This window comes from Phocoena sinus, chromosome 1 (genome assembly GCF_008692025.1).
Source record: "Phocoena sinus isolate mPhoSin1 chromosome 1, mPhoSin1.pri, whole genome shotgun sequence".
In the NCBI taxonomy this organism is placed as follows: Eukaryota; Metazoa; Chordata; class Mammalia; order Artiodactyla; family Phocoenidae; genus Phocoena; species Phocoena sinus.
The window spans coordinates 75,217,361-75,244,826 of record NC_045763.1 but is presented as its reverse complement, the minus strand read 5'-3'; the positions used below and the strand labels follow the sequence as shown (position 1 = coordinate 75,244,826).

At 39.1% G+C, this 27,466-nt stretch overlaps 1 protein-coding gene across 7 annotated transcripts in view; it reads left to right on the top strand.

The window, feature by feature from the left end:
* SSX2IP (SSX family member 2 interacting protein) overlaps window positions 1–27,466 on the top strand; it is a 43,233-nt gene continuing 15,767 nt past the window's right edge. For 2 of the 7 annotated variants that reach the window (XM_032604693.1, XM_032604684.1), the window contains exons 1-8: window positions 1–133; window positions 17,907–18,038; window positions 18,631–18,800; window positions 19,267–19,479; window positions 20,399–20,509; window positions 22,107–22,242; window positions 24,805–24,880; window positions 24,950–25,139. In XM_032604693.1, coding sequence (XP_032460584.1) covers window positions 17,996–18,038; window positions 18,631–18,800; window positions 19,267–19,479; window positions 20,399–20,509; window positions 22,107–22,242; window positions 24,805–24,880; window positions 24,950–25,139 — 939 coding nt within the window. In that variant the 5' untranslated portion in view covers window positions 1–133; window positions 17,907–17,995. Of the gene's footprint in view, window positions 134–252; window positions 405–17,906; window positions 18,039–18,630; window positions 19,480–20,398; window positions 20,510–22,106; window positions 22,243–24,804; window positions 24,881–24,949; window positions 25,140–27,466 lie in introns of those variants that run through there. The other 5 variants (XM_032604732.1, XM_032604713.1, XM_032604722.1 and 2 more) reach the window with 5 other exon arrangements.

The following is a 27,466-nucleotide window of genomic DNA, read 5'->3' as shown; positions in this document are numbered from 1 at the left end:
GGGAGCTGGAGGTGGAGGCGGGGCCGCCGGCCCGGGCGCTGCGTGCCGCGGCGCCTGTGCGGGCCCTCGGGGCGGCGCGAGCAGGTCTAGGACGCTGATCGGTGCGTTTCCGCCGCACCCGGGGGCCGTGACGGTGAGAGCCTCGCCCCGCGCTGGGGATTGTGACGCGCTCGCCCGGGGAGGGGCGACGGTGCCGGCGGGGACTGGGGACTGGGGCCTGGGGCCTGGGGCAGGCGGGCGGGGGGTGGGCGCCGGCGGGGGGCGGGCGGGAGGGCGCGGAGGTGAGCACCGGCACCTGGCGCGGCGCCCCGCTTCTCTGCGGGAGGCTCGGCGCGGCCGTTGGGGCCGTTGGAGGAGGAAGGCGAGCGGTGACCCCCGGCCGCGCCTGGAGGAGGAGGTGGGAGGTAGGTGCCAGCTCGGGGACAGCTCCCGCTGGCGGTCGCAGCGCTAAGCCCCAAATCCTATCGGGGATGGAGAGAGGGTGGCGCTTGGCGTGGGATGACGAGCGAAGCGGGGACGTGGGGGAGGAGGGGATGGCCAGTTTGGGGCTGAGGTGTCCGCTTAGCAGAGGTTGCGGGACTCGCGGGCTTGGGGGATTGTTAGCTCGAGCCGCAGGGGACAGCCGTTAGAATGAGTTGCTGGTGGCCCGTGGCCACTGCAGAGGAAGAGAACCCCGCCAGCGGTCTAGTTAAAAGACCTGGGGAAGAATTTACATCATCTACAGGCAGGCATGTGTGAGAATATTTTGGTGTAGAATTTTGTGGTAAAGTACAGTAAACTGAATTGTGAGCTCCCCGCTCTCTTTCGAGCCTATGCTGATCGCCCAGTTATGCAAGTCACTTGGGCCCAGGAAATGGAATCTGCTAAATAATTTGTTCTCAGCACGTTTATATAATGTGGGGATCTTTAAGTTATTACCCCATTTCAAGGTCCGTAGTTGTGATTGCCGAGTTATCATTACTTGCAACGGGGATAATAGTTTTTGTTGAATCTGAGACTATTGACATATCCCTTTTCTGGACCCCATAATGGGGTGACGATTAGAAGAGGCACTCCTCCCAAGGGTGGTTCGGTGGTGTAAGAGGGGCTGCCTGGAATTCGAAATTGCTGGGCTCCCCTAACAGTTCGGATTAGAGTCTAGATCTAGAGTTGGCTGTGATTGATGGGAGCCTCGGAATCCTTCATGACTCAGGAGGGATTGGTTTACTGTTTAAGTAGGAGAAAATTCTGGTAGCCTTGATCCTGAACTGAAAAGGTAGGTATGACTTGACATATTTAGGGGACTGAGCAAAATTTGAAAAAATTAGAGATCGGGACAGAGAAAAAAAAATGCCTTTAAAGTTTAAGTCAAGCTATCTCGAAATTTAGGAGTTTGAGGTAGATTTACGAATTTGGATTCAGTCAGCAAAACTTAATCCATCAGATCTCCTGTCCTAGAGCTATCATAACCTACAGATCTAGGGAGCTTTGGTTATTCATTCAAATTAAACAAGTAAAAGCTAGTAACTAGTTTGATGCTTTCTTCTGCCTGCTGTCAGTGAAAGTTTCTCAAACAAAATGGTTCTGTGACGAGAGGATGAGGAACTGATAGTTAAAATGAAGGCTCTTTTGGTGGCTTGCTGGACCTCTTCAGCCAAGTCATTTTATATCCTTCCTTCCCCCATCTGTACAATGAAGATAATAAAGGCCCAGGATTAAGTAACATGGGTGAAGCAGCTTGAAGATAACTGTGAAGACTTAGTTATTCTAGGATGAAATGTGAAGATCTCCTCCTAACACATTGTGCCTTGTGACAGGACTTGTTAAAGCACATTGCGTTCCAGACGTGCTGAGGCAGTGTATGAGAAAAAGAAAATGTTAACAGTTCAGATGATTTGCCTAAGGCCTCAAGGCTGACACATTATATTCTTGGGCTGTCTGAAAACCTGACATAGCTTCTCTTTGACCAAGCTAGCTGTGACTCAGGTTTTATAAAGGTAAATATTTGAGTGCCTTCAATGTGGTATGCACCTAGAGATAAAAAGATGAAAAAGATGCTGCCCCAGAATTGTGTCATTTTAATTCATTTCACACACTTAAATTGGAGCACTTCCAAAGCCTTTTAAGTGATGTTTTTTCATATCTTTTACCAATAGTTGTAAACATGCCTTATTGGTTTGACTGGGTCATAAAGAGGTTTTGGTAGTCCTTGGGTCTCTTTTGTGTGTTTGGTGATGGTGCTCGTGATTAGCTGGTGTGAAGGTACAAGTTATCTTGAATTCATGAGTTTTGGGGATGAGACAGAATAGAAAAGTGCACCATTCATTGTCAGTAGTGGAAAGCTACCTAAAATCTTTACTTTTGATAATTGATCAGTATTATGACCAGTATTATATAGTTCCTGCAGATTTACTGAATTATGCTTCAATGATTTACTCTTTTAATAAACATTTATTAAACACTTACTGAGCCTCTACTTGCCAGATCTGAGGATGAAAAATATCAGTGTTGCCTTGTGAAGTTTGTTTTTAGGAAACGTACAGTATAGTAAGGGAGAGAGCAAAAATGAAAATTGCGAATATGAGAAGGCTTTAAAAAAGAATTTCAGGACTTCCCTGGTGGCGCAGTGGTTAAGAATCCGCATGCCAATGCAGGGGACACGGGTTTGAGCCCTGGTCCGGGAGGATCCCACATGCCGTGGAGCAACTAAGCCCGTTGCGCCACAACTACTGAGCCCTTGTGCCACAGCTAGTGAAGCCCGTGCGCCTAGAGTCCGTGCTCCACAACAAGAGAAGCCACCGCAATGAGAAGCCCGCACACCGCAACAAAGAGTAGCCCCTGCTAACCGCAACTAGAGAAAACCTGTGTGCAGCAATGAAGACCCGACACAGCCAAAATAAATAAATAAATTTATTTTTTTTAAAAGTAATGATGATTAAAAAAAAGAATTTCAGTTGTCTTGATGGAGGAGGAGACGTTCACCCGATGAACACATATGTTGCAATGGACCATTGAAGAAGTATAGGTGGTTTGGTAGTTGGGACCAGGTAGAGTGGGTTAAGGTTAAGGTTGGAGAGCAGGGCTATGACCTTTGACTAGTAGGTGATAGGGAATCTTTAAAGGGTTTTATCCAGGGGAATTCTATTTCATTTTTACTTCAGAAGGGTATTTCCACCAAAATCAGTAAATTGCGTGGTCCATAGACGATCCAAGTAATATCTGAGGCAGAACAGTCCTACACAGCGATTAAAAACTTTAATAATATGTTATTGAAGCCCCCAGAAACTTCAGAAAAGTAAAAATGATTATTCATACAACCAACCTTTACTGAGAATCTTTCTTTTTATAATTGTGGTATAATTGACATGTAACGGTGTATTAGTTTCAGGTGTACAACATAATTTGATATTTGTGTATACTGCGAAATGGTTACTGCAGTAAGTCTAGTATCTTCTACTTTTACGATTGAGGGAATAGAGATACAAAGACAAATAAGATACACTCCCATTTTCAAGTAACTTGCAGTTCAGTAGGAGAAATGACACAGTTGTAATGCAGTGCTGAATCTGAGTGTCATAAGAGACATAAAAATGTCAGATCTTAGCAATGTATGATTCTGAGATGAGAGAAGACACAAATTCTTTCAAATTGAAAATAAGTTCTTGAACAGATATTAAACTTTGGCCGGTTAAACAGTCAGTACAGTCTTAACTATAACATTTACAGTTCTCATCTATTAACCCTCACTTCACACATTGCCCACCCTCCCTCTTACTCTTTTGTGTGAAATTTTGGGCTTGACTACCATACTGCTAGCTGAGACCTCAGCAAGTACCGTTATCTTCTCTGTGCCTTAGTTGTCTCATTTGTAAATTAGGAATAGTAATACCTACTTCATAGGTTTGCAAGGATTGAATAAGAAAACATGTTAATATCCAGAACAGTGCATGGAAAAACACTTTACATCTTTTGAGCACTTAATATTTCTATTTGACATAAAAATGCTGTAATTGAATAAGAACTAACTTAAAGACAGGATTTTTTGTTTTTTTTAAGAGTCACTCGTGGATCTATCCCTGAGTATCAGGCAAAGCCTCTACATTCAGAAAAGCTAAATATATTCTGTTAAACTCTGCTTCTCGAACAAGTGACCTTTGTTTATTATCTCCTTTTCTTATTTGCTGATCACTTTTCTGAAATCCGATTTCCATTTTTACCCCTCAGCTTTGTCATACAGTCACTAATTACCAAATCCAATGTAATGTTCTATTTAGCTCTTGCCCTTTTTATGGCATTTGTTGCTGTTCATCACTTCCTCCTCTTTAAAACTATTTTCCTTGGCTTTCCTAAAACTCCCCCCGCCCCTGGATTTTTATGTCCTACATCTAGGTCACCTGCACTCACCTGTTACATGTTGATGTTCTTTAGGGTTCTTTCTGCTGCCCCTCTTTTTCTGTGTAGATTCAGCTATCACATGTATGCTGATGACTCCTAAATCTGCCCTGATGTCTTGATCTCCAGGCCCTAGAGTTTATCTCCATTTGAATGTCTCATAAGGGCATATATAAGCCCAATGAGTTCTACATGGAGCTTTATAGCTCCACTCACTTAACCAAACCCACTGGTAACCTTAATCCTCTGTTCTCTTTACCTGTGTGACACTGTTATCTGTCTAGTACCAAAGACAGATTTTTATGAGAGAATAAATGCCTCCCTTTTGTATACTTGTCACCATGTTTGTCGGCCCCACTTCTGAAGTATTCCATATCCATCCTTCATTGTCCTCATTGTCACTGGCTAAGTTAGCCAGCCAACCCCTGACCATTAATTGCTCTGTGCCGTAATATTTTTGGGCCAGACCTGCTGAAAACGGGACCTATTTTGGAAACATAATGTGGGAGGAGATTTCTAGAATAATATTGTTCTAAAAGAATTGAGTTTAATGAGTGGCTAGTAGATATTTGTAACCCGCCATTGCATATACACTCGGCCCTCCATATCCACAGATTCAACCAACCGTGGATTGAATTCAGTCATTTGAATTGAACCCAGATTGGTTGAACCCTTGGCTGTGAAACCTGTGGATAAGGAGGGCTGACTGTATTCATTGTACTGTACTGTCATTTTATATAAGAGACTTGAGCCGCCTCAGATGTTGGTATTCACGGGGGCTCCTGAAACCAATCCGTTTTGGAAACTGAGGGATGACTGTACTTTTTACCTGAGAGTTCGTATTGTTTAGGTTATAAAGTAGTTTAGGTTATAGAGGACACAGCCTTGAGTTTGTCAGTCTTTTGCCAGTTGATTTTAGTCTGGTTGTTTGTGCTTCCTATCTAAAAGATGGCACCTTCAGCATGATTCTTTATACAGGTGCCCTCGGAGAAATAGTGGGCTTGGTTCCAGACCACTACAGTTTTGTGAATATTGCAATAAAGTGAGTCACATGAATTTTTTGGTTTCCCAGTGCATATAAAAGTTATGTTTACACTATATTATAGTCTGTTAAGTATGCAGTAGCATTATGGCTAAAAAACAATGTACATACCTTAATTAAAAAATAATTTATTGCTAAAAAATGCTATTATCTGAGTCTTCAGCGAATCCTAATCTTTTGCAGTAGTAACATCAAGGATCACTGACTGCAGTTCACCATACAAGTACAATAATAATGAAAAAGTTTGACATATTGTAGGAATTACCAAAATGTGGACAGAGACATGAAGTGAGCAAATACTGTTGTGAAAAACGGTGCAGATAGACTTTTTTGTTGCAGAGTTGCCACAAACCTTCAATTTGTAAACACAATATCTGCAAAGCACAGTAAAGCAAAGTACAGTGAATGTGGTATGCTTGTATTCTGTATCCAAGTTTTAGAAATCTCCTCCTATGTAGGATCTAGCATGTGAAAGCAAGAAAACTTTTTAGAAATCATCAATAAATACAGTCTATCATCAGCTGTGTTATTTTATAATGAGGAGATGGGCTCAGAGGATTTATATCATTTGTTCCAGGCACTTAAAAAATTTTATTTATTTATTTATTTACTTATTTATTTCTGGCTGCATTGGGTCTTCACTGCTGCACATGGGCTTTCTCTAGTTTCTCTAGTTGCGGCGAGCGGGGGCTACTCTCTATTGTGGTGAGCGGGCTTCTAATTGTGGTGGCTTCTCTTGTTGCGGAGCTCAAGCTCTAGGCACACGGGCTTCAGTAGTTGTGGCATGTGGGCTCAGCAGTTGTGGCTCGCAGGCTCAGTAGTTGTAGTTTGGGGGCTCTAGAGCGCGGGCTCAGCAGTTGTGGCACACGGGCTTAGTTGCTCCGCGGCACGTGGGATCTTCCTGGACCAGGGATCACCCCGTGTCCCCTGCATTGGCAGGCGGATTCTTAACCACTGTGCCACCAGGGAAGTCCCTCCAGGCACTTTTTGAGTATCAAGAGGAGCTCGGGGTTTGTTAGGCTTTGGAATCAAATACAGACATACCTCTTTTTATTATGCTTCACTTTATTCTGTTTTTTATAAATAGAAGGTCTTGGGCAACCCTGTGTTGTCAGATGATGGTTAACATGTTTTAGCAGTGAAGTATTTTTTAAGTAAGGCATGTACATCGTTTTTTTCAGGCATAATGTTATTGTACATGTAATAAACTACAGTGTAATGTAAACATAACTTTTATATGCAGTGGGAAACCAAAAAATTTGTGTGACTTGCTCTATTGTGGTGATCTGGAACCAAACCACAGTATCTCCAAGGTATGGCTGTACCTAATCTTTATTCTTACCTTGCAGGAAAAACAGCTGGGTTTTCCTTTCTATCTTCCAGGTTTGCAACTGGGTAAGGTATCTAAGCTCCCTGAGCTTCATGTTTTTCCATCAGTAAAGTAGTGTTATATCTACTCCTTCCTAGGGCTGTTGTAGGGGTGAGTGACGTGGCTGGTGAATACATCTGGCAGGTAGTAAAGGCTCAGAGCAGCAGTTCTTCTCTCCTACCAGCTTCACATAATTAGCTAGAACAGAAGTTCTTAATTCCCTGTCCTTGATCCTTGGCAAATCTGTGGATGGCTTCACGGATCCTCTGAAACTGTGGCCAAAACTGCCTGTTTTTGTACTTTTAAGTGGGAGGCTCAGAGGCTTTGAACTCTGTGACCCAAAACAACTTAACCTCTGGGTTGGCTGTCATCAGGCCTAGAACCCCAGGGCTCTTGATGCCTCATAGCCAGACTGGGTAGAATTTAGAATTGCTTGAAATATTTAAGGAACTTTGTGTGTGTGTGTGTGTGTGTGTGTGTGTGTGTGTGTGTGTGTGTGTGTGTCTGTGTGTGATTTCTTGGTCCCACCCCAAGTTTCTGAATCTGTAGGTCTGAAATGGGACTTGAAAATTTGCATTTTTAACAAGTTCTCAGGTGCTATTGTTGAGGCCTATAACCAGTGATTGAATTTGGGCTAAATCATTGAAAAAACTGTTACAGATACATGATTACATTATCACAGAACAGATTCATGAATTACGTTTAGTTTCTTTGTTATTTCCATTGCCTTTAGTAAATGTCATTACCTTTCACCTAATTTTGAGAATGAAATACCAATAAATGACAATTGTTTTTTAAATTTTATTTGGACTTCTTAGCTGACTTTCAACTTTACAAAGTTAGCTTAATGTGCTTTTTTTTTTTTTTTTTTTCCTTAATCCTCTTTTAAGAATGATTGCTGCAATTCCTCCCTCTGCCCTGGAAGAATTTGAAGCTGGTATACTGTCTCTAAATTATCATGCTCTTGATTGATACATCTAATTGCCTTCCTGCTTCTCTAAGCTGGCATCACTCAAGACTCATTTGAAAGCCTTTCTAAGTCACAGCATGGCTAAAGTGTTGATTCTTGTCTGTCATAATATTACAGTAGAATACCTCACACTAATACATCATTGAACTTAGTTGACATTCATTCAGCAAACGTTACTGGGTTCCATGCTGACACCTCACACCAAAGCAGGGTACAAACAATATGCTGACAGGCTTGCTGACCAGGAATGCAGCTTAGGTGGTGGGAGAGAAGTTTCATTACAGTTAGATCTGTACTACAGGGTTAATGCAAAGTGTTCTGGAAGCACAAAGAGAAGGGATGGCAGTTTGGGGACAGCCTGACAATTTGGGCTCTATATATATATTGACTAGATTTTTCCAAAAAATTTTTTGAATTTCTGTAACATTTAATATTTTGTCTGCTTTTATACAGTTCACATTCCAGTGATGCAATTGGAATAATACTATTGGATTATCCTTTAGTCTCAAGGCGAGGTCGGAGAGAGGCAAGAACCTGTGTGTGTGCTGGGTTTGAGAAAGCAGCTCACGTATTGTGTATTCCTTCCTCTCGTACAATAAAGATAGTAGGGTGTGTAGTTAAATGTGCTGGACTCTTATGGTTTGATTCTTGACTTTGTCATATTCTAGCTATGTGACCTTGGGCAAGAAAGCTGTCTGGACTTCAGTTTCCTCATCTGTAGTGGGGTGAAATGATTATTTGAGTTATTGAATCAGTTAATACGTGTAAAATGCTTTAAATTTACTTGTTTCAAGTAAACCGTTTATGCTTAATTATTCTTAAAATTAGGTAGAATCTCATTTGATAAACGTGGTTGTGAAGACAGTGTGTGTACATTCTGCTATAAAAATGTGAAGAAAATTTTAATATAAATAGCTGTATTCAATTCTCATATTAGGTCCCATGAGAAATGTAAAAATCGTAATTAATAGAACTGAAGATTCTTTAAAGATCATGTAGCTCGACCTCCTGAATTTACAGATGTGGAAACTGAAAACCAAAGAAATCATGGCCTGCTCAAGGTTGCTCAGTGTATGATGGAAGTGGCTGTGGGAACCGTGGTCCCTGGCTCTTGTCTGGGGCTCTTTCAGAGCCTCGTGCAGCTTCCCTGAGGTGGCAGTGCCCAGAAAAAATGAGTTTAATTGGAGAGCCAAGACCAGAACAGATGAAAACATGAGCAGGAAGAAGTCATTGTGTAATGAAATGCCGGACGGTGTGGCGTAGGCTCTAAGAACATAATGTCTCACTTCACCAGCTGCGCTCCTGAAGCAGAGAAACACACTTTAGTAGCTGCTTGAGTCACAGAAGGTTGCTAGATTGAGAGCATTCTTTTTTGAAAAGAATGTTAATAGTTATAAATCAAAGTCAGCCTCCCTCTTCTTTCTTCGCACTGTGTTTAGATTGTAACTGAGCTGGAGGAAGGGTCCACCTTTGCCAGGCCAGCCAGTACTCTTGTATCTTCACTCTTTGCATCAGTGGGGGGGAAGCCTCCCTGATGGGCTGACTCCCCACAGACATGCTCTGACATGGCCAGGGTCAGTGTGAAGGCTGCAGCACCCTTGCCCACTCGTATGTGTGAACACAGGGCGGGGGCGGGCTAGGTGCTAGAAGTGTGATTGATCGATGGGGGGCATGTTTATTATTTGTCTACACTGATATTTCCACTTTTAGAGGGCAGGGGTGCTACTGTCTGGGATGGAGGTGGCAGTGCATCCATACACATTGTCTTAGTAACTGTGCCTGAATCCACTGCCTCTAAAAGTTTTACAAAATAATAAGTGCCCTAGAACATTCCAGCGGTATAAAGGTGTGCTGTAGAAGAAGTGAAAACGCTGGCCCACCTCTCACTACGCCCGAACGTCCCATTCCCCAGGAATGTCCTTGGGAACAGTTTGTAACCTTTCCACACCTTTCTCCTAAATATATTTAGATAGTTTGATTTAGCAAAAGGTGGTGATCAAACTATTCTTGTTTTTCATAACATTTTTTTTCATGCTATACGTGCAGGTCTGCTTCACTGAGATTGTATCCCTCAGCCCAAAGGGAAACGCATGAAATATTTTGCCGCAATTTGCGTCTTCACACTATTTTGCCCAACTGGGAGATACGATCTCATGAGTGGTGGCAGGAGATACTGTTCCTGGGCCTCTCATCCATGAAGCAGCAACACACGATAGTTAAGAGAATGGACTCTGGAGTGTGGGATGGGGAATATCCCCTGGCTCTGCCACTTGCCAGCTGCGTGACCTTGGGCAAATTATCTAACCTTTCTGTGCCTCAGTTCCCTTATCTCTGAAAAGGAAATGATGTGATAACATGTAGGGTTGTTGTGAAGGTTGCCTTCATGAAGTATGTATGTAAGTATGTAAAGCGTTTAGAACAGCACCTGGCACGTGTTTGTTAGATCAGCCCCCTAGGTATTCTGTACTTAGTTTTTCACCCCTTACCCCATTAAATACCTATAACCACCCTACAGAGTAGATAGTATCACCCTGTTTTCCAGGTGAGGAAACCAGCTCGGACAGGATATGACCAGCTCGGTCAGGATACGACCTGTCCGACCCAGGCCTGTGAGGCTCACATGGTTTGCACTGTGCTCCCCAAACTGTAAATCCTCCTCAGAGCCACAGCCTCAGCAAGGGGGCAGATGATTAAAGGGATACCAGGTTTTCAGTTTCAGCCATTCAGATATATATTAAAATTTAATTTATGAAGAAGAATTTATTTCTGTGGAAAAGAATCTGTACTATTATGCCACTCAGATGAAATCATTTGGATTTTAAATTTGTGTAAAAAGTAGGTTCTAAGAGGTTGAATTTAGTATTTATCTGTACTGATATGCATAGACGAATGGTTTTGTATTAGATGGCAGAGGTATTTGTAATGGAATTGAAAGCTATAGTCTCCTTTGGAACAAAATTATAGTAGAAGGTGGTAATTTTTTAAGTAATCATAATGTATTTGGTTTTTGAGAATAATAACATCTATTAAAGTACGCAGATAACTAAATTCTTAAGTTTTATGACTGAATTTGTAAGGACTAATGTTTAAAGACTAAGTTTTAACAATTTTATTTTCTTAACCCAACAGTTGGGTAACTCTAACTTTGTGAGAGTTTAGCAAAGACTTTAGTTGGTTATTTGTGAAAAATCCTGTGTAATATTTAGAAGTCCAGATGGTATCATGTTACTACTTTCCTGTATAATGAAAAAACTATTACTTTCTGATACTTGATTGAAGTTTGTTTTAGAATTCTGATTAGATAGGCAGTTGTGCCTTCTCAAGTTTGAACTTCAAGTGAACTTGAAAAGAACACTTAAAATAGTGTACTGTATGAAGGAAATCTTGTAATCAAGACATCACTTAAACGTTTCTGCCAAGCTCTCTTTCCGTGGGTAGAAGTGTTAGGAGAGATTTGGGGGATGATGAAGAGTAGTACTTTTCTCTAAAGGACTCACATCTTGTGCATCTTTTCCATTGCTGTTTCATTTATCCACTTCTGCTTGCTGGAATGAATGTGCTAATTTATCATCAGTTATTTACTTGGGTATTTGTTGATTATTCTATAAAGATGCGCGGCGGGTATAGAAATGGAGAATGTGACTAAAGAGTCTAACTAGGAAAGATGAAATAAACTAAGGAGGACCTAGAGAATAGAGTTTAATGGCCTGTGTGGAGGGGATGATGGTGGGTGAGCTGTGCTTTGAAGAAGCGTTAGTTTAGGGGCAGGTGAAAGAAGAAAGCACGTGTGGAGCACACAGGCTGGAGTGAGTGTGCCGTATGTGGGACTCAGTTCATTTTATAAACATCTGCTAAGTGCCTGCTGTGTTTCAGGAGCTGTGTGTACAAAGATGAATACATTCCCCACCCTGTAGAAGTTCATAAACTAGTTTGGGAGACATCCAGCTATAATAATATGGAGGGAGTTGTTGTAATACTGCATGATATCATTGTCATATACCTGATGGTTTGCTTTTGTAGTGCATGGTATCACTTTAGTTATGTTTCAGCAAGAAACATGTAATTATGGAAGGGACTCAGAAATGTAATATATATATGTAAATATATATAAAAACTTACGTTATCTATTGCTGCATAACAAATTACTCCAGAGTTTAGCAGCTTAAAACAACTGGCCTTTATCTCCCAATTTTTGTCCATTGGGAATCTGGGTGCCACTTTGCTGGGTGCCTGTGGCTCAGGGTCTCTCACTAGGCTGCCTGTAGGTGTTGACCGAGACTGCAGGCATCTCAAGGCTTGACTGGGGAGGATCTACTTCCAGACTCACTCGCCTGGCTCCTGGCCGGCCTCAGGTCCTCACTGGCTGCTGGCTGGAGACATTGGTTCCTTGCCACATCAGCCTTTCGTGGGGCTGCTCACAACATGACAGCTGTGACAGCTTGCTTTCCCTGGAAAGAGGGATCTAAGATACAGTGAGTGAGAAATGACCCCAAATGGAAGACATGCCATTTTTTTTTTTTAATTTTTTTCCGGTACGCGGGCCTCTCACTGCTGTGGCCTCTCCCGTTGCGGAGCACAGGCTCCGGACGCGCAGGCTCAGCGGCCATGGCTCACGGGCCCAGCCGCTCTGCCGCATGTGGGATCTTCCCGGACCGGGGCACGAACCCGTGTCCCCTGCATCGGCAGGCGGACTCTCAACCACTGCGCCACCAGGGAAGCCCAGGCATGCCATTTTTATAACCTAATTTGGAAGTGAAATCCAGTCCCTTCTGCTTTATTCTGTTTGTTAGAAGCTAGTCACGAAATGCAGCCCACACTCAAGGAGCAGAATAACCTAAAGGTGTGTACAGGACTAACTGGGGGCCATCCTAAAGGCTGCCTGCCCCAAAATTCTATAAGCAGTTAATATATATTGAGCAACCCTGAATCTTTGGGGTAGAAGGAAGAAGAAGAACCAGGCAAGGAACTTTTCTGTTGGAAAAAAAAAAACGTATAATTAACCTGAATCACAAATGTTCTTGCTAAAGATCCGTAAACTTAGTTTTGATGTTGTCTTAATATTTATTCTAGGAATAAATGGTAAAATGAGTTAATTCCACCCTCATTAAACTTTCTGTGGAAGTGATCTCATTTCTGGGAGTTGTTTTTATGCCTTTTTAAAGCGAAGTAATCATAGATGAGAAAAAAGCTATTGTTTGTGGCATAGCAGAGAAGTTTACAAGTGTACCTCAATTTAAGTAGTAGGTAAGGTCCTTTAAGAATTGTGTGTTCTTAGTGGAATCATTTAGAATGAATTATAGGAACTCAGTCTTTTAAAGAACCTTGATGGAAATCTTTTATTATATTCTACTTTTAACAGAGCTAGATTAATTGATTGTGTGTACGGTGTTGAAAGGTTGAATGGTAGAAAAGAAGCACAGTTTTGAAGACTGTGATTTGTGTCCAGGCTTCACAACCAATTAGAAGTGTGACCTCAGGCAATCCTGTTGACTTCCCTGAGCTAAAGTTTACTGTCTGTAATATAGATAAATACATATGAAAGAAAATACTTTGACATGAAGAGTGATAGTTTTTTTTTTTGAAACTTACTAAAATCTTCATTTTCTTTCAGAAACAGTATAATTATGTTCAAATGTCATACTGCTTCCCAATTTTCTGTCAGGATCCTAACCTAGAAAATGCTACTCGGTAATTCTTAAGTTCAGCATAATCATTTTACTTAGAAAAGACGAGAGTACCCTTGCTTATTTTACACTCAAGTATGTGACGTTGTACTTGGGGCCTATGGCAACATAGAGGCATGCCAAAGTAGTTCTTCAGAAATAGTGAGATAACATTTTTCCTGAAGTAATTGCCATTTTACTGAATTAGTACGATTTTCTGTTATGAAGATTTACTGGAATGTACTTGAGAGAAATACTTGGAACAGGGAAGTTTATTATATGCTTATATACATGTTATCCACTAGGAGGGAAAAAAACTGTGTCTTTCTGATGTGTCGAATAGGAGATAAAATTCTTACTTATGGATTACTTTATAGATTTTTTTCCTTTAATTTATTTCAAGATTGTTCCCCTTCAATCTTGTATGAATGAAATGACTTTTACAGGTTGTTTAAATCCTTTAATCTTCAGGTTTTGCTCATAAAGTTCACTCATTATTTTGGGAATTTGGGCAGCTACTCTAATTCATGGTATATAGAGAGAATTGGGGGTTACAGATTACTTGAACCAAAGCACAATTAACTGTTAACTGTTTTCCTTTCTTCTTCTGTGATGAACCTATAGTAACAGTGCTAGCATAACCAACCTTGTTTTTTACATGACTTGTCGTGGATAATCATGTCCACTATATAATGGTTTGCTATGACATGAGTAATATGTAATAATAATAATTTTTATATAAAATATGGAACTTAATTCCGTGTGCCAGCACCAAGCTTTAATGGAGTCCTCCATGGCTGCTTTTAAAGCTTTCAAGTTGAAAGGGACTTGTGATGGTATTAGGTTTATGCAAAGCAGAGATACTTCTGTTATCTTTCTTATTTTGCTTTTGAAATTAATATTGACTTATTTTAATATAACATAATAGTTTGTAACCTTCATCAATGAAATTTTAGCTATGATTGAGCTAGAATAGAATACTTTGCTTAAATTAGTCTCTTGGTTTTGGGATGCATATTGATGAGTCTTAAGTCTCTGTTCTTAGAAAGACTGGTTGGGTAACTTTTCTTTTATCACAAGCCTCATTGTGTGTAATTTGGTGCCTCATTGAACAGAAGAGGATACATAGAAACTTTTTAAATGGTGTGAAATTATATACTCTTCCTAAGTTTTGTTTCATAGCACTTCAGAATGGAGTTTTGGTTTTCACTTTGAGCATTTAACTAGACCTGGATATTTTGCAAGGTTTTTTTTGTTTTTGTTTTTTACAGGACAGGGAACAACTTACTGGTGAAACCTGTAGACGCTGGAGAACTAAATTCACAGACTGAGAGTAACTGACTTAAATTACAGTTTTAAAGTATGGATACGTAGTAGACACATATTGTGTTTAATAATCTTTCTGTATGAGGAGAAAAGGCACTTAGGCACACTGTTGTATTTTCTAGTGATGTCTGTCTCAGGTCTTCTAAGGATTTATGTTCAATCCCTATTAAGAGCAACAATGCATTTTGTTACAGGTTTTAGAATCCTGTCATTTATACCAAACCGTCAGATCTGTGTCTAAGTGATGATGATAACAACTGATATTAATTACATGTGTCCCATACGCCAGGCAATGTGCTAAATACTTTATGTGCATTATCTCGCTTAATCTTTAGGGGATAATGGCAATTTACCAGTGAGGAAGCTAGGGCTTGGAGAGGTTAAGTAACTTACCCAAAGCAGAGCCGGGTTAGAATAGTTGGATTTATTGTCCCTTGGGTACTGTTTTGCTTATAGCTAATATCTCTGAAAACCAAAAGTAAGATCATTTGTCTTTCTGAATGCAGATTCAACCTTCATCCTGCTCTTCCTGTTGCTGAAGGTACCCATTTAAGGTCACTGGGAAGCGCCAAAGAGTTCAAGGTGCTCTTCTCAAGGCACATGAGTAGCAAAATAGCAAAAGATCAGTGCCAAACTAGATAACCTTCTGTGTGTATGTGTGTGTGACATCATAATGTATTATATGACACATACAATCATTTGCACGAGTATACATTTTATGTTGCTGTGTAATCTAGGAATTATTTGTCATCTCTCTTTTGTCCTTGTTTCAATCCATCTGCAAGTCCTGAAGGTTCTATCTCCAGGACACATCCCTAATTTATCTATGTGTCTCTGCTTCCACTGTCGGAGACATAGTGCAACACCGGTCTTCTTGCCCGAACAAGAAGTTGCAGTCGCCTGAGTTCGTCAGCGCCCACTATTGCCCACCTATGATCTCACAGGGTAGATAGAGTGGCTGTAATGATCTTTTTTAAAGCCTAAAAAGAGATCACGTTGCTTTCCTGCCTAAACTGCTTTAAGAGCTTTTCATTGCAGTTTAGAGAAAATCCAGCTTTATACATCTATTCTTGCTTACTGTGCTTCAGGCGTACTGGCCACTTGTAGATTTTTAATATGTACCAAGCTCTTTCCATCTTGAGTTTTTATACATGCTGTTTCCTCCACCTGGACTCCTCTGGTCATTGACCGTCCTGTAGTTGATTCCGTATCATTTAGTTCTCAGTTCAAATATCAGCATCTCTACGCAGCCTTCCTTGACGCATCTAGATACCCCCCCACCCTAATACTCTCGTTACTGTGTTGTATTTTCTTTATTGTCATCACTCTGAGTGTGATGTTACTGTAACTTATTGCTTACTTCTTACCTGTTTCTTCCCTACCTGAATGTGGACTTCCTGAGAGCAGGGCTTCTCCTATGCCTAGAAAAGCGTGCCTGGCACATAGCAGCACAATTAAAATTTTATTGAATGAATGAAAAATTTCATGTCACTTTAACATTATATTGTGAATATTTCCCCACAGTCTTAACTATTCAGAAGAGCGGTGGTAAACTCTTGATCTACAGTCCAGATCTGGCCTAAAGACACATTTTATTTGGCTTATTAAACAGTAGTGGTGTTTGAGGTATAACTGCCATTCAGTCAAGTGTACAGCTTCATGAATCGTCCTGTTGTGTGTGCCTAAGTAGCCACCTCTCAGATCAAAGCGTAGGTGGTGCTCTGATCTCCCCCTTCCAGCTGTTCCCCCTTCCACTGGATAACTTGCATAGTTACTCTTTTTAATTAGTGTCTAATATTTAAAAGTTGGGAGATTTCACATAGAAATCCAGAATTTCAACATTTCTTAAAAAATGGAAAGATGTATCAGCACGGGAATTGCTTTCTTTTTTGGCCACAATTTATTGTGGCTGGGAAGCAGCTGTCCAAAATGTTGACATGTGTTCTCCAGTTTGCCTGCAGTCTTCACCTCTCCTCTTCCTATCCCTGACCTTGAAATCAATTTCCAGTTGCTGTTTATAATTTCATTTGAATTTTTTTTTATGGTGGAGAAATAGTTACTACTTCCATTATCTCTGTAAAAAAGTAGAGGCATCAGGCTTCCCTGGCGGCGCAGTGGTTGAGAGTCCGCCTGCCGATGCAGGGGACACGGGTTCGTGCCCCGGTCCGGGAAGATCCCACATGCCGCGGAGCAGCTGGGCGCGTGAGCCATGGCCGCAGAGCCTGCGCGTCCGGAGCCTGTGCTCCACAACGGGAGAGGCCACAGCGGTGGGAGGCCCGCGTACCGGAAAAAAAAAAAAAAAAAAGTAGAGGCATCAATGATAGACTAAAACGGTTATGTGTTTCTTAGTCTACTTTATTCATATCTTAACTTTTGTGTATGTGTTAGCCACCCTAATTCTACATGGCTGTGTTTAAAGGTTACACGGTATTCGAGCGTATAAATGTATTATTTATGTAACTAGTCTCCTACTGTGGAACATATATGTTATTTCTGGGTTTTTTTTTTTTTTTTGGTATTGTAAAGAACAATATGTAGGTGAATCTTTGTGAAAATTGTTATTTTATTAGGATAAAATTTTAAAAGAGGAATTCCTGGATCAAAATATATTTTCATTATTAAGATTTTTGATACATATTGCCAGATTGCTTGATAGTAGTACAAATTGATCTAATTTTTCTGGAGAGCAGTGTACGGGAGTATTCATTTCACTACGTCTATGCCAACACTAGGAATTGTAATTAAAAGTTTTGTTAGTATAGTTAGTAAAAGCAACAAAAAATGGGAATGCTGGCCAAGAAATTTTTCATCTTTTCATCTACGTAAGTAGGAATTGTACTTTAAAGGGTATAGTTTGGAAGTATTTATTAGTTAGTACAATTCTGTACCTTATATTGTGAGTCAGATCATGTACCATGTACTTTGTGTATGAAGTAATGCGAATACCTTAGTTTAACTCGAGAAGCCATTTACCTTGATTCTTGCACACACACACACACAATTATTATTATTAAGCTCTACCATGTTCTGTATGAGAGTACAGGAGAGTAAATAATGCAGAATCCATCTGTCTTGAAGTACATACAACTAATTCTTACACATTGGCTTTATATTTGCTTTCATATTTTTAATTAGATGCTGTTATTCTGTGATTTGTTTCCTAAGGAGATGCCTACATAGAAGAGTGACAGCAGCTGGGCTGAATGTTTCACTGCTGAACTGGTTCCTCAGGTATCCTGGCTCTGGCGATTGCTATGGGAGATTGGATGACTGTTACAGATCCAGGTCTGTCTTCAGGTAACTGAGTTTAGAATAGTTGTAAGCAAAAGCAGTAATTATAAAGGTTAATTTTCAATGACACTGTAATTACCAAAAATATTGAAGATGTAACTAGAGAGAGACATAAATAGTTGTAAAATATATAATTTTCATCTTCAGTAAAATTATCACGGAGAGCTAAGTATCGTGCCTGGTCAGTGGGGTTAAGTGCTTTGGCTGACTAGTTGATTACTTGAGGAGGAGACTTTTCTGCATTTGAAATAAATTCATTGGCTACTCCAGTACATTTCTCTGATTTATTCCTTTAATCACATAAACTTTGAGTGCATAGACAAGTGGGTTTTATCTATCAGTTTCATAAATCTAAAGTATTGTAAAGTAAGATAGTATATTGTAGCTTAACATGCCTTTTCTAGGAGCACCACTTTATTAGTTGTATCTTTTTGGAAAAAATTATATAGTTTTCATACAAAAACCGGCTTTGTCCTAATTTGAAAAAACTTAAAAATATTTCTATAATTCAAAATCTTTGGTAATGGAGATTATGTTGTTAGCTTTGCATGCATTTTTACAAATTATTTACATAAATGCCTTTTACTGATTCTTTCAGAAAGCAAATATATCTCTCAATATACCTCAGAAACAAAGATGTCTCCATCAAGTTTATACTCACAGCAAGTGCTATGCTCTTCAATACCTTTATCAAAAAATGTGCACAGTTTTTTTAGTGCCTTCTGCACAGAAGAGAATATTGAGCAAAGTATTTCATATCTTGATCAGGTAACATGTTTTGTTTTTGTAAGAAGCAATAAATAACATAAATCATGTTATATAATAGAACATATCAAAGGTATGAGAAAAACTTGTCAAGCACAAGTACGTTACATATTGGCCCGGGACTTATATTAGATTTGCAGAGAACCTTGGTGACCATCTAGTCTAGATACACGAGGTAAACGTTTTTGTCTGGATCAGGTTGGATCCCCCATCACCCCAGGGGCTCCTCCACGGGGAGTCTTACCCTTATTTTACTGATGCAGAAACCTAAGTGCCTTCTCCAGATCACAGGTGATTGTAGAGCAGAGGCTAAAAGAGCGCAGTTCTCTTAATTCTTTGTCCTTTGGCATAGGTGCTACTTTCTTAACTATCTCAGGTTAGTTTCCTTTCTCAGAAAAGATTTCTGTCTTTTGTTTATTTATTAAGTTGTCCGGTAACCAACTTTTAGGAAAACATTTTCTCCTACTAGGAATTGACTACTTTCGGTTTTCCTTCATTATATGAAGAATCCAAAGGTAAAGAGACAAAGAGAGGATTAAATATAGTTGCTGTTTTAAATTGTATGAATGAGCTACTTGTACTTCAGCGGAAGAACCTTCTAGCTCAGGAAAATGTGGAAACACAGAATCTGAAACTGGGAAGCGATATGGACCATTTGCAGAACTGCTATGCAAAACTTAAGGTAGAAATTACATCTCAATCTGTATTTCAATGCCATTGTTATGTAGTTTGAAACTATAAATTTTCATTGGATTTATTTAGCAAACACATTTTAGGGTTTTGTTTTTTTTAAGTTTTAGGATTTTTTTTAAACTGGAAAGTAAAACTGAATGTAATTTGTACAAATCAGTTGTGCTGCTTCCTAATACTATCTATATCGAAGGCGATGATTTTATGAACTGTTTAGTGTCTTGCTGAAACTGCAGAAAGTTAGATTAGGAAGTACTTATACCTGAGGAAAATAAAATAAGGATTCTCCCACCCTATCCAGTCTTGCTTAATAAAGTAGATGCTTAACTTAAAAGTCTTATTGTGAGAGATTGCATCAATTTGATTGCATCAAATTTCAAGAATATTCTTGAGAGCATCTACGCCCTCTAGGAAAAATCTTGAGCTTACCGCTTGCAAGGCAGAACTGGTGTCATGCTGTAGTCCCACCCTTTTTGACCTGAAGTGTTCTGCTTTGCTTGGCCGCCTGTCTTCTTCATACTTAGCTCCAAGTCATTTTTGGCTCTTTCTCAGAGTGTGCCGTAGAAGTGTTAAAAAGTATTAAAAAAGAAATTATGAAAATGTTCAGTGGCAACATCACTGGAATAGGTAAAGAGTCTTTCAAGAGATCCACTTTGAAGGTCTTTTGTATATACATTAAAAATCGGTATTTAAATTAAATAAAATTTGATACTCAAATTTAGGTAAATTTTGTAACACTATAGTATCAAGCTTTATAGTAATTGTTTTAAATAAACATTTTGTGTGGTGCTAAACTTCAATTTTAGGTAACAAACCCTAGTTTATGTAACTTGTTTTTACTAATCTTTTAAGGATTCAGTTGCTCTGCATCCTATGTTAATTTTAGTCAAAATTGCATATGAATGTTTTAGGAGCAGCTGGAAACCTCCAGGAGAGAAATGATTGGTCTTCAGGAAAGAGACAGACAGTTACAATGCAAGAACAGGAATTTGCATCAGCTACTGAAAAATGAGAAAGATGAGGTGAGTTGTCAGTTATTGCAGATAAAGTTTAAGTGAATTTTTTTTTTTTTCTTTTGGAATTTGAGGTGACCATAATGGTCACGACTTTAAAACAAGAAAGAACCATTTGTTCACCCTGTGTCACATTGGCCTGGAGAAACTGTGTGTATAGTGTCGTATCACATTTAACTGAGAGGCCAGGAGCCCTCCCCACCACCCTCTCCCCCAAGCGCATCCCTTTGCCCTAGTAGGTTAGTCCAGAGCTCGTGACATCCCAGTGTCCTATACCATCTGTCGTGGACTCACAAGCACTGTTAACTTTTTGTCAGACACAAGGGCGCTTTAAATGCAGATCTTTTATTCTCTGCTATACCTTTACTTATATCTGGAATGCCTCTTCTTGCAGTGTCTTAAATGTCAACATTGTTCATCCAGTCAGGCAATTACTTGACTAAATGGACACTCAAGTTACTGTTTAAAAAAAGCAATTCAGATTAAAAATCTCATTTTTAGGCTGAAGACATCATAATTCTAATCTCATTTTTGCTTTAGTGATTACTTAGTATTTGGACCTATAGAGTTAATGCATTTTAAATTATCTTTCAATTTATGTAAGAAGAAATGATTATGTTTTTATTGCTCTGCAGTTTGATTTCTGACCACGTGATAACTATAAAACCATAACATTTTCAGTGTTGTATATGTTGCTCACTATAATTAAAGACTTTTAAGGGAGCGTATTTCTTTAAGGACCTCGTAGTGATTTAGACAGATTTGTTTTACCATATTTGATTATTTAGTAGTATATTTAGTAAGTGGGTAAGAAGTATCTTAACTAAACCACAAGGTTACTTATACTTTTCCTTGAGTTATTTCACAGAAAATTTTGACTTAATCTGTTGATTATACTTGAAATGTTTTGACTATAGTTCTTCCTCATTGAGGATTAAGTTGAACATGATCATCTCTAGCAGAGATAAAGAATGTCGGTATAGAACTTACTTCCTTTCCAGGGCTGCATGAGAAGTCTTAGTAGACATAAACATTGACCAGTAGTGCTTGGCACATAATATGTACTCAGCAAATGTCTGAACTGGATTCTCTCTGCTGTTTGTCTCACTCTAATTTGAGAACTGTTTTTGATCAGAGAAAAATGAACCTGTTTATCTACTGCCACGTGTCGTGACTAATTGGCCTTGTCACAGATTGATAAAGGATAAAGTGATTCAAGTCATTAGTAAAAGGAAGTCATTACAAATGATCAGATGAAATCTACTTGCTTCAAATGAAGCTTTAATCACATTAATACTTCCATAAGAGTCTGTGGTTTCTAAATGATCAGAATCTGTATGTAGCGTGAAAGGTGTAGACGATAATTTAGAGAGTTATCAGCTCTGAAAATTTCATAGTTAAAACGTAAAAACCTTATATGCTTCATTTAATGATATTTTAAAGAGTGATTTCCAGTGGTTACAGAGAAGGAAGAATAATCCTAGAATTCTTAAACTATTATATGAGGAGCTGAATTCTAGGACTTCTTTTCTCTACTGAATTTGTAAATTTTAACTGGGTTTACCAGTCCTAAAGGGACTCACTTAATAGAAAATGCTTTTTTTAGGTGCAGAAATTACAAAACATTATTGCAAGTCGAGCTACTCAATATAATCATGATATGAAGAGAAAAGAGCGTGAATATAATAAACTAAAGGAACGTCTACATCAACTTGTTATGAACAAGAAGGATAAAAAAATAGGTAAGGAGCAGCTGGCTAAGATAAAGCAAAGGGAACAAATAAGCTAGTATTACACTAAGAAATAAATGTAGAGGGATTGAGCTCAATAATTCATGAAGTGTCCTTTTCATGCTTTATACAATTGATTTTAGATGGTATATATCCATGTAAACTAGAAATTGAGACAACTGGTTAGTTGAAAAATAGTATTTTGCTTTGCTCCATTAGTTGTATATAAGAATTGCATATATATTTGTTAACATGACAGATGTAGGATTAATCCACAGAGAAAAGCTAAGCCAGAGGACGCTCTAACCTTTCATAGCAAAGAACTGATTATATTAAAAATCAGGATCAGTTTCTGAGTACCAAAAGTGTGATTTTTGAGTTAACTTCATAAAATGGTTCATCAGGCCAAATCATTCATGTCAGTTTGAGTTCTTTTAAATTAGTTTAGCAGTGCTTTTTTTTTTTTTTTTTTTTTTTTTTTTGCGGTTACCGGGCCTCTCACTGTTGTGGCCTCTCCCGTCACGGAGCACAGGCTCCGGACGCGCAGGCTCAGCAGCCGTGGCTCACAGGCCCAGCTGCTCTGCGGCATGTGGGATCTTCCTGGACCGGGGCACGACCCCGTGTCCCCTGCATCAGCAGGCGGACTCTCAACCACTGCGCCACCAGGGAAACCCTAGCTGTGCATATTTGAAGTACAGCCGACTGTGAAAGTTTTGTTTGTTAAAGTATACTTTTTTTCTATTATTCGTTTGAAACTTAATTTACAACTTATTTCATTCAAGTTTGTGCATAATTCCAAGTAAATAGTGTAGATTAAAAAGTAGAACTACACTATTCAGCCGTAGAAAAGAATGAAATTAATGCCATTTGCAGCAACATGGATGCAACTAGAGATTATCATACTAAGTGAAGTAAGTCAGAAGGAGAAAGACAAATACCATATGATATCACTTATATGTGGAATCTAAAATATGGCACAAATGATCCTATCTACAAAACAGAAACAGACTCACAGACATAGAGAACAAACTTATGGTTGCCATGGGGGAGGGGAGGAAGGAGGAGGGGTGGACTGGGAGTTTGGGGTTAATAGATGCAAACTATTACATTTAGAATGGATAAACAACAAGGTCCTACTGTATGGCAAAGGGAACTATATCCAATCTGGGATAAACCATAGTGGGAAAGAATATAAATGAAGAATGTATATATGTGTAATAACTGAGTCATTTAGCTGTACAGTAGAAACTAGCACAACACTGTAAATTAACTGTAATTCAATAAAAAAAAATAGAACTACACACACACAAAAGTAGAACTGCACAGATAAAGTGTTGCTGGCCTGCCAAGATTCAGGGAACAGGAAATATGTGCGCTGATTTATTGAAAAGTGGTTTCCAAGTGGGCTATAGGCTGTCATCTAACCTACATTATACATTATTCTGAACTTGGACTTGCATACAACAGCTGATGAGCAGATGTTTCAAGCTGTCACATGGTGGGCTAAGCCTGTTACCAGCAAGCAGTTCAGTGTTCACTGTGTCATTGTCATTCTGTACAGCAGCACTGTTGCAGTTTTTTGAACATTTTATTTTAAAATTATTGAAAAGTTTAAGTATGATAAGTAGCAGTTAAGACAAGGTTAGAAATCGAAGTATTCTGAGATTATAAGTCTTAAACTTGGACACTTATTGGTTTTTAAGATTGGTTAACCTTGTGTTCATTCATAAAGGGAATAGCAAAATTAAAGAGCAGGATGAAATGCTAGAAGTATAAAATGTAACAGAGAAGTTTATTAAATACTTAACCCTATAGTGGAGCCCTTATATTGTGGTCGTCTGGCTCTTTTCCTGGTCCAGACCCAACTGGAAGTGACAGTTCTGTAATGATTTTTATCAGCTCTAAAATTATAATAACTTACTCTCATCTTTTTTCCTTCTTATGCCAACTGCTTTCATCTCTACCTGGGGCAGAAGAGACATTAATACTGTCAGGAGCCTTGTCTCCTTTGATGATGAGGATGATGGTGGTCATGATACAGGGCATGGCAAACTTTTTCTGTAGTGATCCAAATAGTAAATATTTTGAGGTTTGTGGGTTCTGTGGTCTTTTGTCACTCTGCCACTGTAGTGCAAATGTAGCTATAGAAAAGAGATGAACAAATGGTGTGGCTATGTTCTAATAAAACTTTATTTACAAAATCAGGCAGCTGCCCACAGGCCATAGTTTACTAACCCCGATGATAAAATTAATAATGATAATTAAATGAACACTTATTAAGTGCTTACTGTGTTAAGTACTTTAACATTTCTTTCACTCTTCACAACTCTTTGATAGATACTTTCATTATTCCCACCCGACTGATGAAGAAACAGGCTTAGCAGTTAAGTAACTTGCCAAGATCTCAGGCTTATGAGTGATGGAACTGGAACTTAAAATCTGGGCTGTTTGAGCCTAAATCCTAATTTGTATACCAGTTGACTTACGTCCCTAATGCATGTAGACCGTTAGGGTTTTAAACACTTAAACTTGTATGGTAAGAATTGGTTTTGTTCTGTGTGTTCATGTTTGTAGCTATGGAAGTTTTAAATTACGTGGGGAGAGCCGATGGAAAAAGAGGCTCCTGGAGGACGGGTAAAACTGAAGCCAGGTAAGGCACGAATGAAACTGACACATTTAATCAGACTTCCCTTTCTATACTGCATTTTCATACTGACAGTTTCTTTCTCAGGAACGAAGATGAAATGTATAAAATTCTCTTGAATGATTATGAATATCGTCAGAAACAAATCCTAATGGAAAATGCTGAACTTAAGAAGGTTCTTCAGCAAATGAAAAAGGAAATGATTTCTCTTCTTTCTCCCCAAAAGCAGAAACCTAGAGAAAGAGCAGATGATAGTACAGGAACTGTAAGTGGCTCTTTCCTCTCTAATACAGTCTTCAGATCGCTGATTAGAACAATTAAAACAGTAGATAGGGATTCTCAGCGGGGACGCTGTTGATATTTTGCGCAGGACACTCACTGCTGTGCTACCCCCAGTCACTCTGACAACCAAAAAAATGTCCCTGTAAGTTTCCAGACATGCCCTAGGAAATGATGGAGGTGATTTTCTGGGGAGTTAATCTGTGCCAAGCACCATGAAAAGCACTTTATAAGCATTGTCTCATTTTAGTCTTATAATAATTGATGCTTTGGGTCCTATGATTATCCCTATTTTATAGGTGAGGAAATTGAGGCACAAAAGCTATCTCAGTATCACGCATGACAGAACTAGGATTTGAATCCAAGTCTGTCTCACTCCAGAGCTCATGCTTTTAACCACTGTGCCAAATATCCTTTAAGTAGCTTAAATGTTGAGTAACTTTAGCAGGCTCTACTTTTCAGAGAGTGAAACTTTTATTAACTTTGGGAACCAAAGAATCGCTTAGTCCATAAATTTATTGAATGTTCATTATGTGTTCTAGTCCCTGGAGAGAAAAAGCTGAGAAGATTTTGACTGTTTCCTTTGCCTTAGTTCAGGCTGCTAAAGCAAAGTACCATAGACTGGTTGGCTTATAAACAAACAAAAATTTATTTCTCGCAATTCTGGAGGCAATCAGGATGCCAGCAGGGTTGGTGTCTGTGAGGGTCCTTTTCATGGTTGGATTGCTGACTTCTTTCATCCTCACATGGTGGGAAAAGGTGAGAGAGCTCACTGGGGCCCCATTTATGAGGGCTTCACCCTCATGACCTCATCACTTCCCTAAGATCACCCACCTCCGAATGCCATCACATTGGAGGTTAGGATTTCAACATGAGAATTTTGAGAGAACACAAACATTCAGACCATTGCATCCCACAGGAACCTTTTTTGAGAGAGACAGGCATATAGAGAGGTAATTATTACACACATTAACAGCTCTAATAGGGTGGTACAGTGTGTAAAATAAAACAATTATGGCAATCAAGAAAGGCATCACAGGGGAAGTCACATTTGAATTGGCCCTTAGTAGGTGTTTTTTGAGGTAGAAAGCCTGGGGAAATCATTGGATGAGGGCATAACATGTAGAGGTCAGAAAAAAAAGTCACGTAATGGTGAAAATGTTTTTAAACTTAGTTCTTTACATATAAATTTAAATTCTGGACTCAAGCAAGTTCACATTAGTAACTAAAACCTGAAAATAACAATGTTGATGAAGAGTAGTAATTACCAGTAAGTCACCCAACATGTTTTATTAACCTATATTTGAGGATTATTTTGTGGTTTCACAAATCAGTCCAACTGATAAGCTCATCTCCTTTTTTTTTCTTCTTTAAAAAAAGAACCTGAATGTTCTTTTTAGACTCTCCAATTTGGGGTCTGCTTGACATATCTTATATTCAGTTAACTAACCTTTTCTCTCAAAGTCTATCACTTTGGGTCAGTTCTTAACACTCACTAATACCTTGCCAGGGTTAGCATGGTTTCTGTAACTCCTGTGGTTTCTTCAGTTTTGGACCCAACCTTTACTAATGTTTCATTACCAGCTTTTAGTCAGCAAAAGTAGGTAGTAAATCAAGGAGATCTTTTTCAGATGATAGTATCCTGTATAATTTCTCATAATTCAAGTGTTGAAGTTTGGAGAAACAATAATATCTTAAGTGTATTTTCTGTTTTTTAAAAGATCCTTTTTTTCTAGATACATTATCTCTTAAAATTTAAGTAATTCACCCATTCCTTACTTGTAAGGAAAGATTTTGGCCCATTATAGCAAGAAGGGTAAGACATAACCTTGGAATGCCTAGGTAGCATCCAAATTTTCATTTATTATTTTGCTTAATTGTAGCCAAAATATATACCCAAAATTCACGTTAAATGCATTTTTAATTTTTTTGTGGTTTTAGAGCTTCACTGCATCTGGCAATTAATAATGTGCAGCAGTTAGTTTTAATAATGAATTTGTAGTATCCTGGTGTGCCTTGAAATGTATAGCAGAGAAGGTGTAGCCCCTTGGAAGAATTACTGTCAGGTAGCTCCAGAGTGTTGATTGGCAAGAACCAGAGTCACAGTGAGCCACACCCTGGGTTTTTCCCCACCTACGCCCCCTGGGAGACCTAGACCTCTACCAACCCGTTGCTGACCTCGGACTGTTGATATAGTTCTTCAGACTCAGTCACTCCCTCACTCCTGCTGCATCTATCAGTACATGTGGGAACAGTCTAATCAGCCCTTCTTTCTTTTCAGCGTCTCTTCTTTTTTTTTTTTTTTTTCCCCAG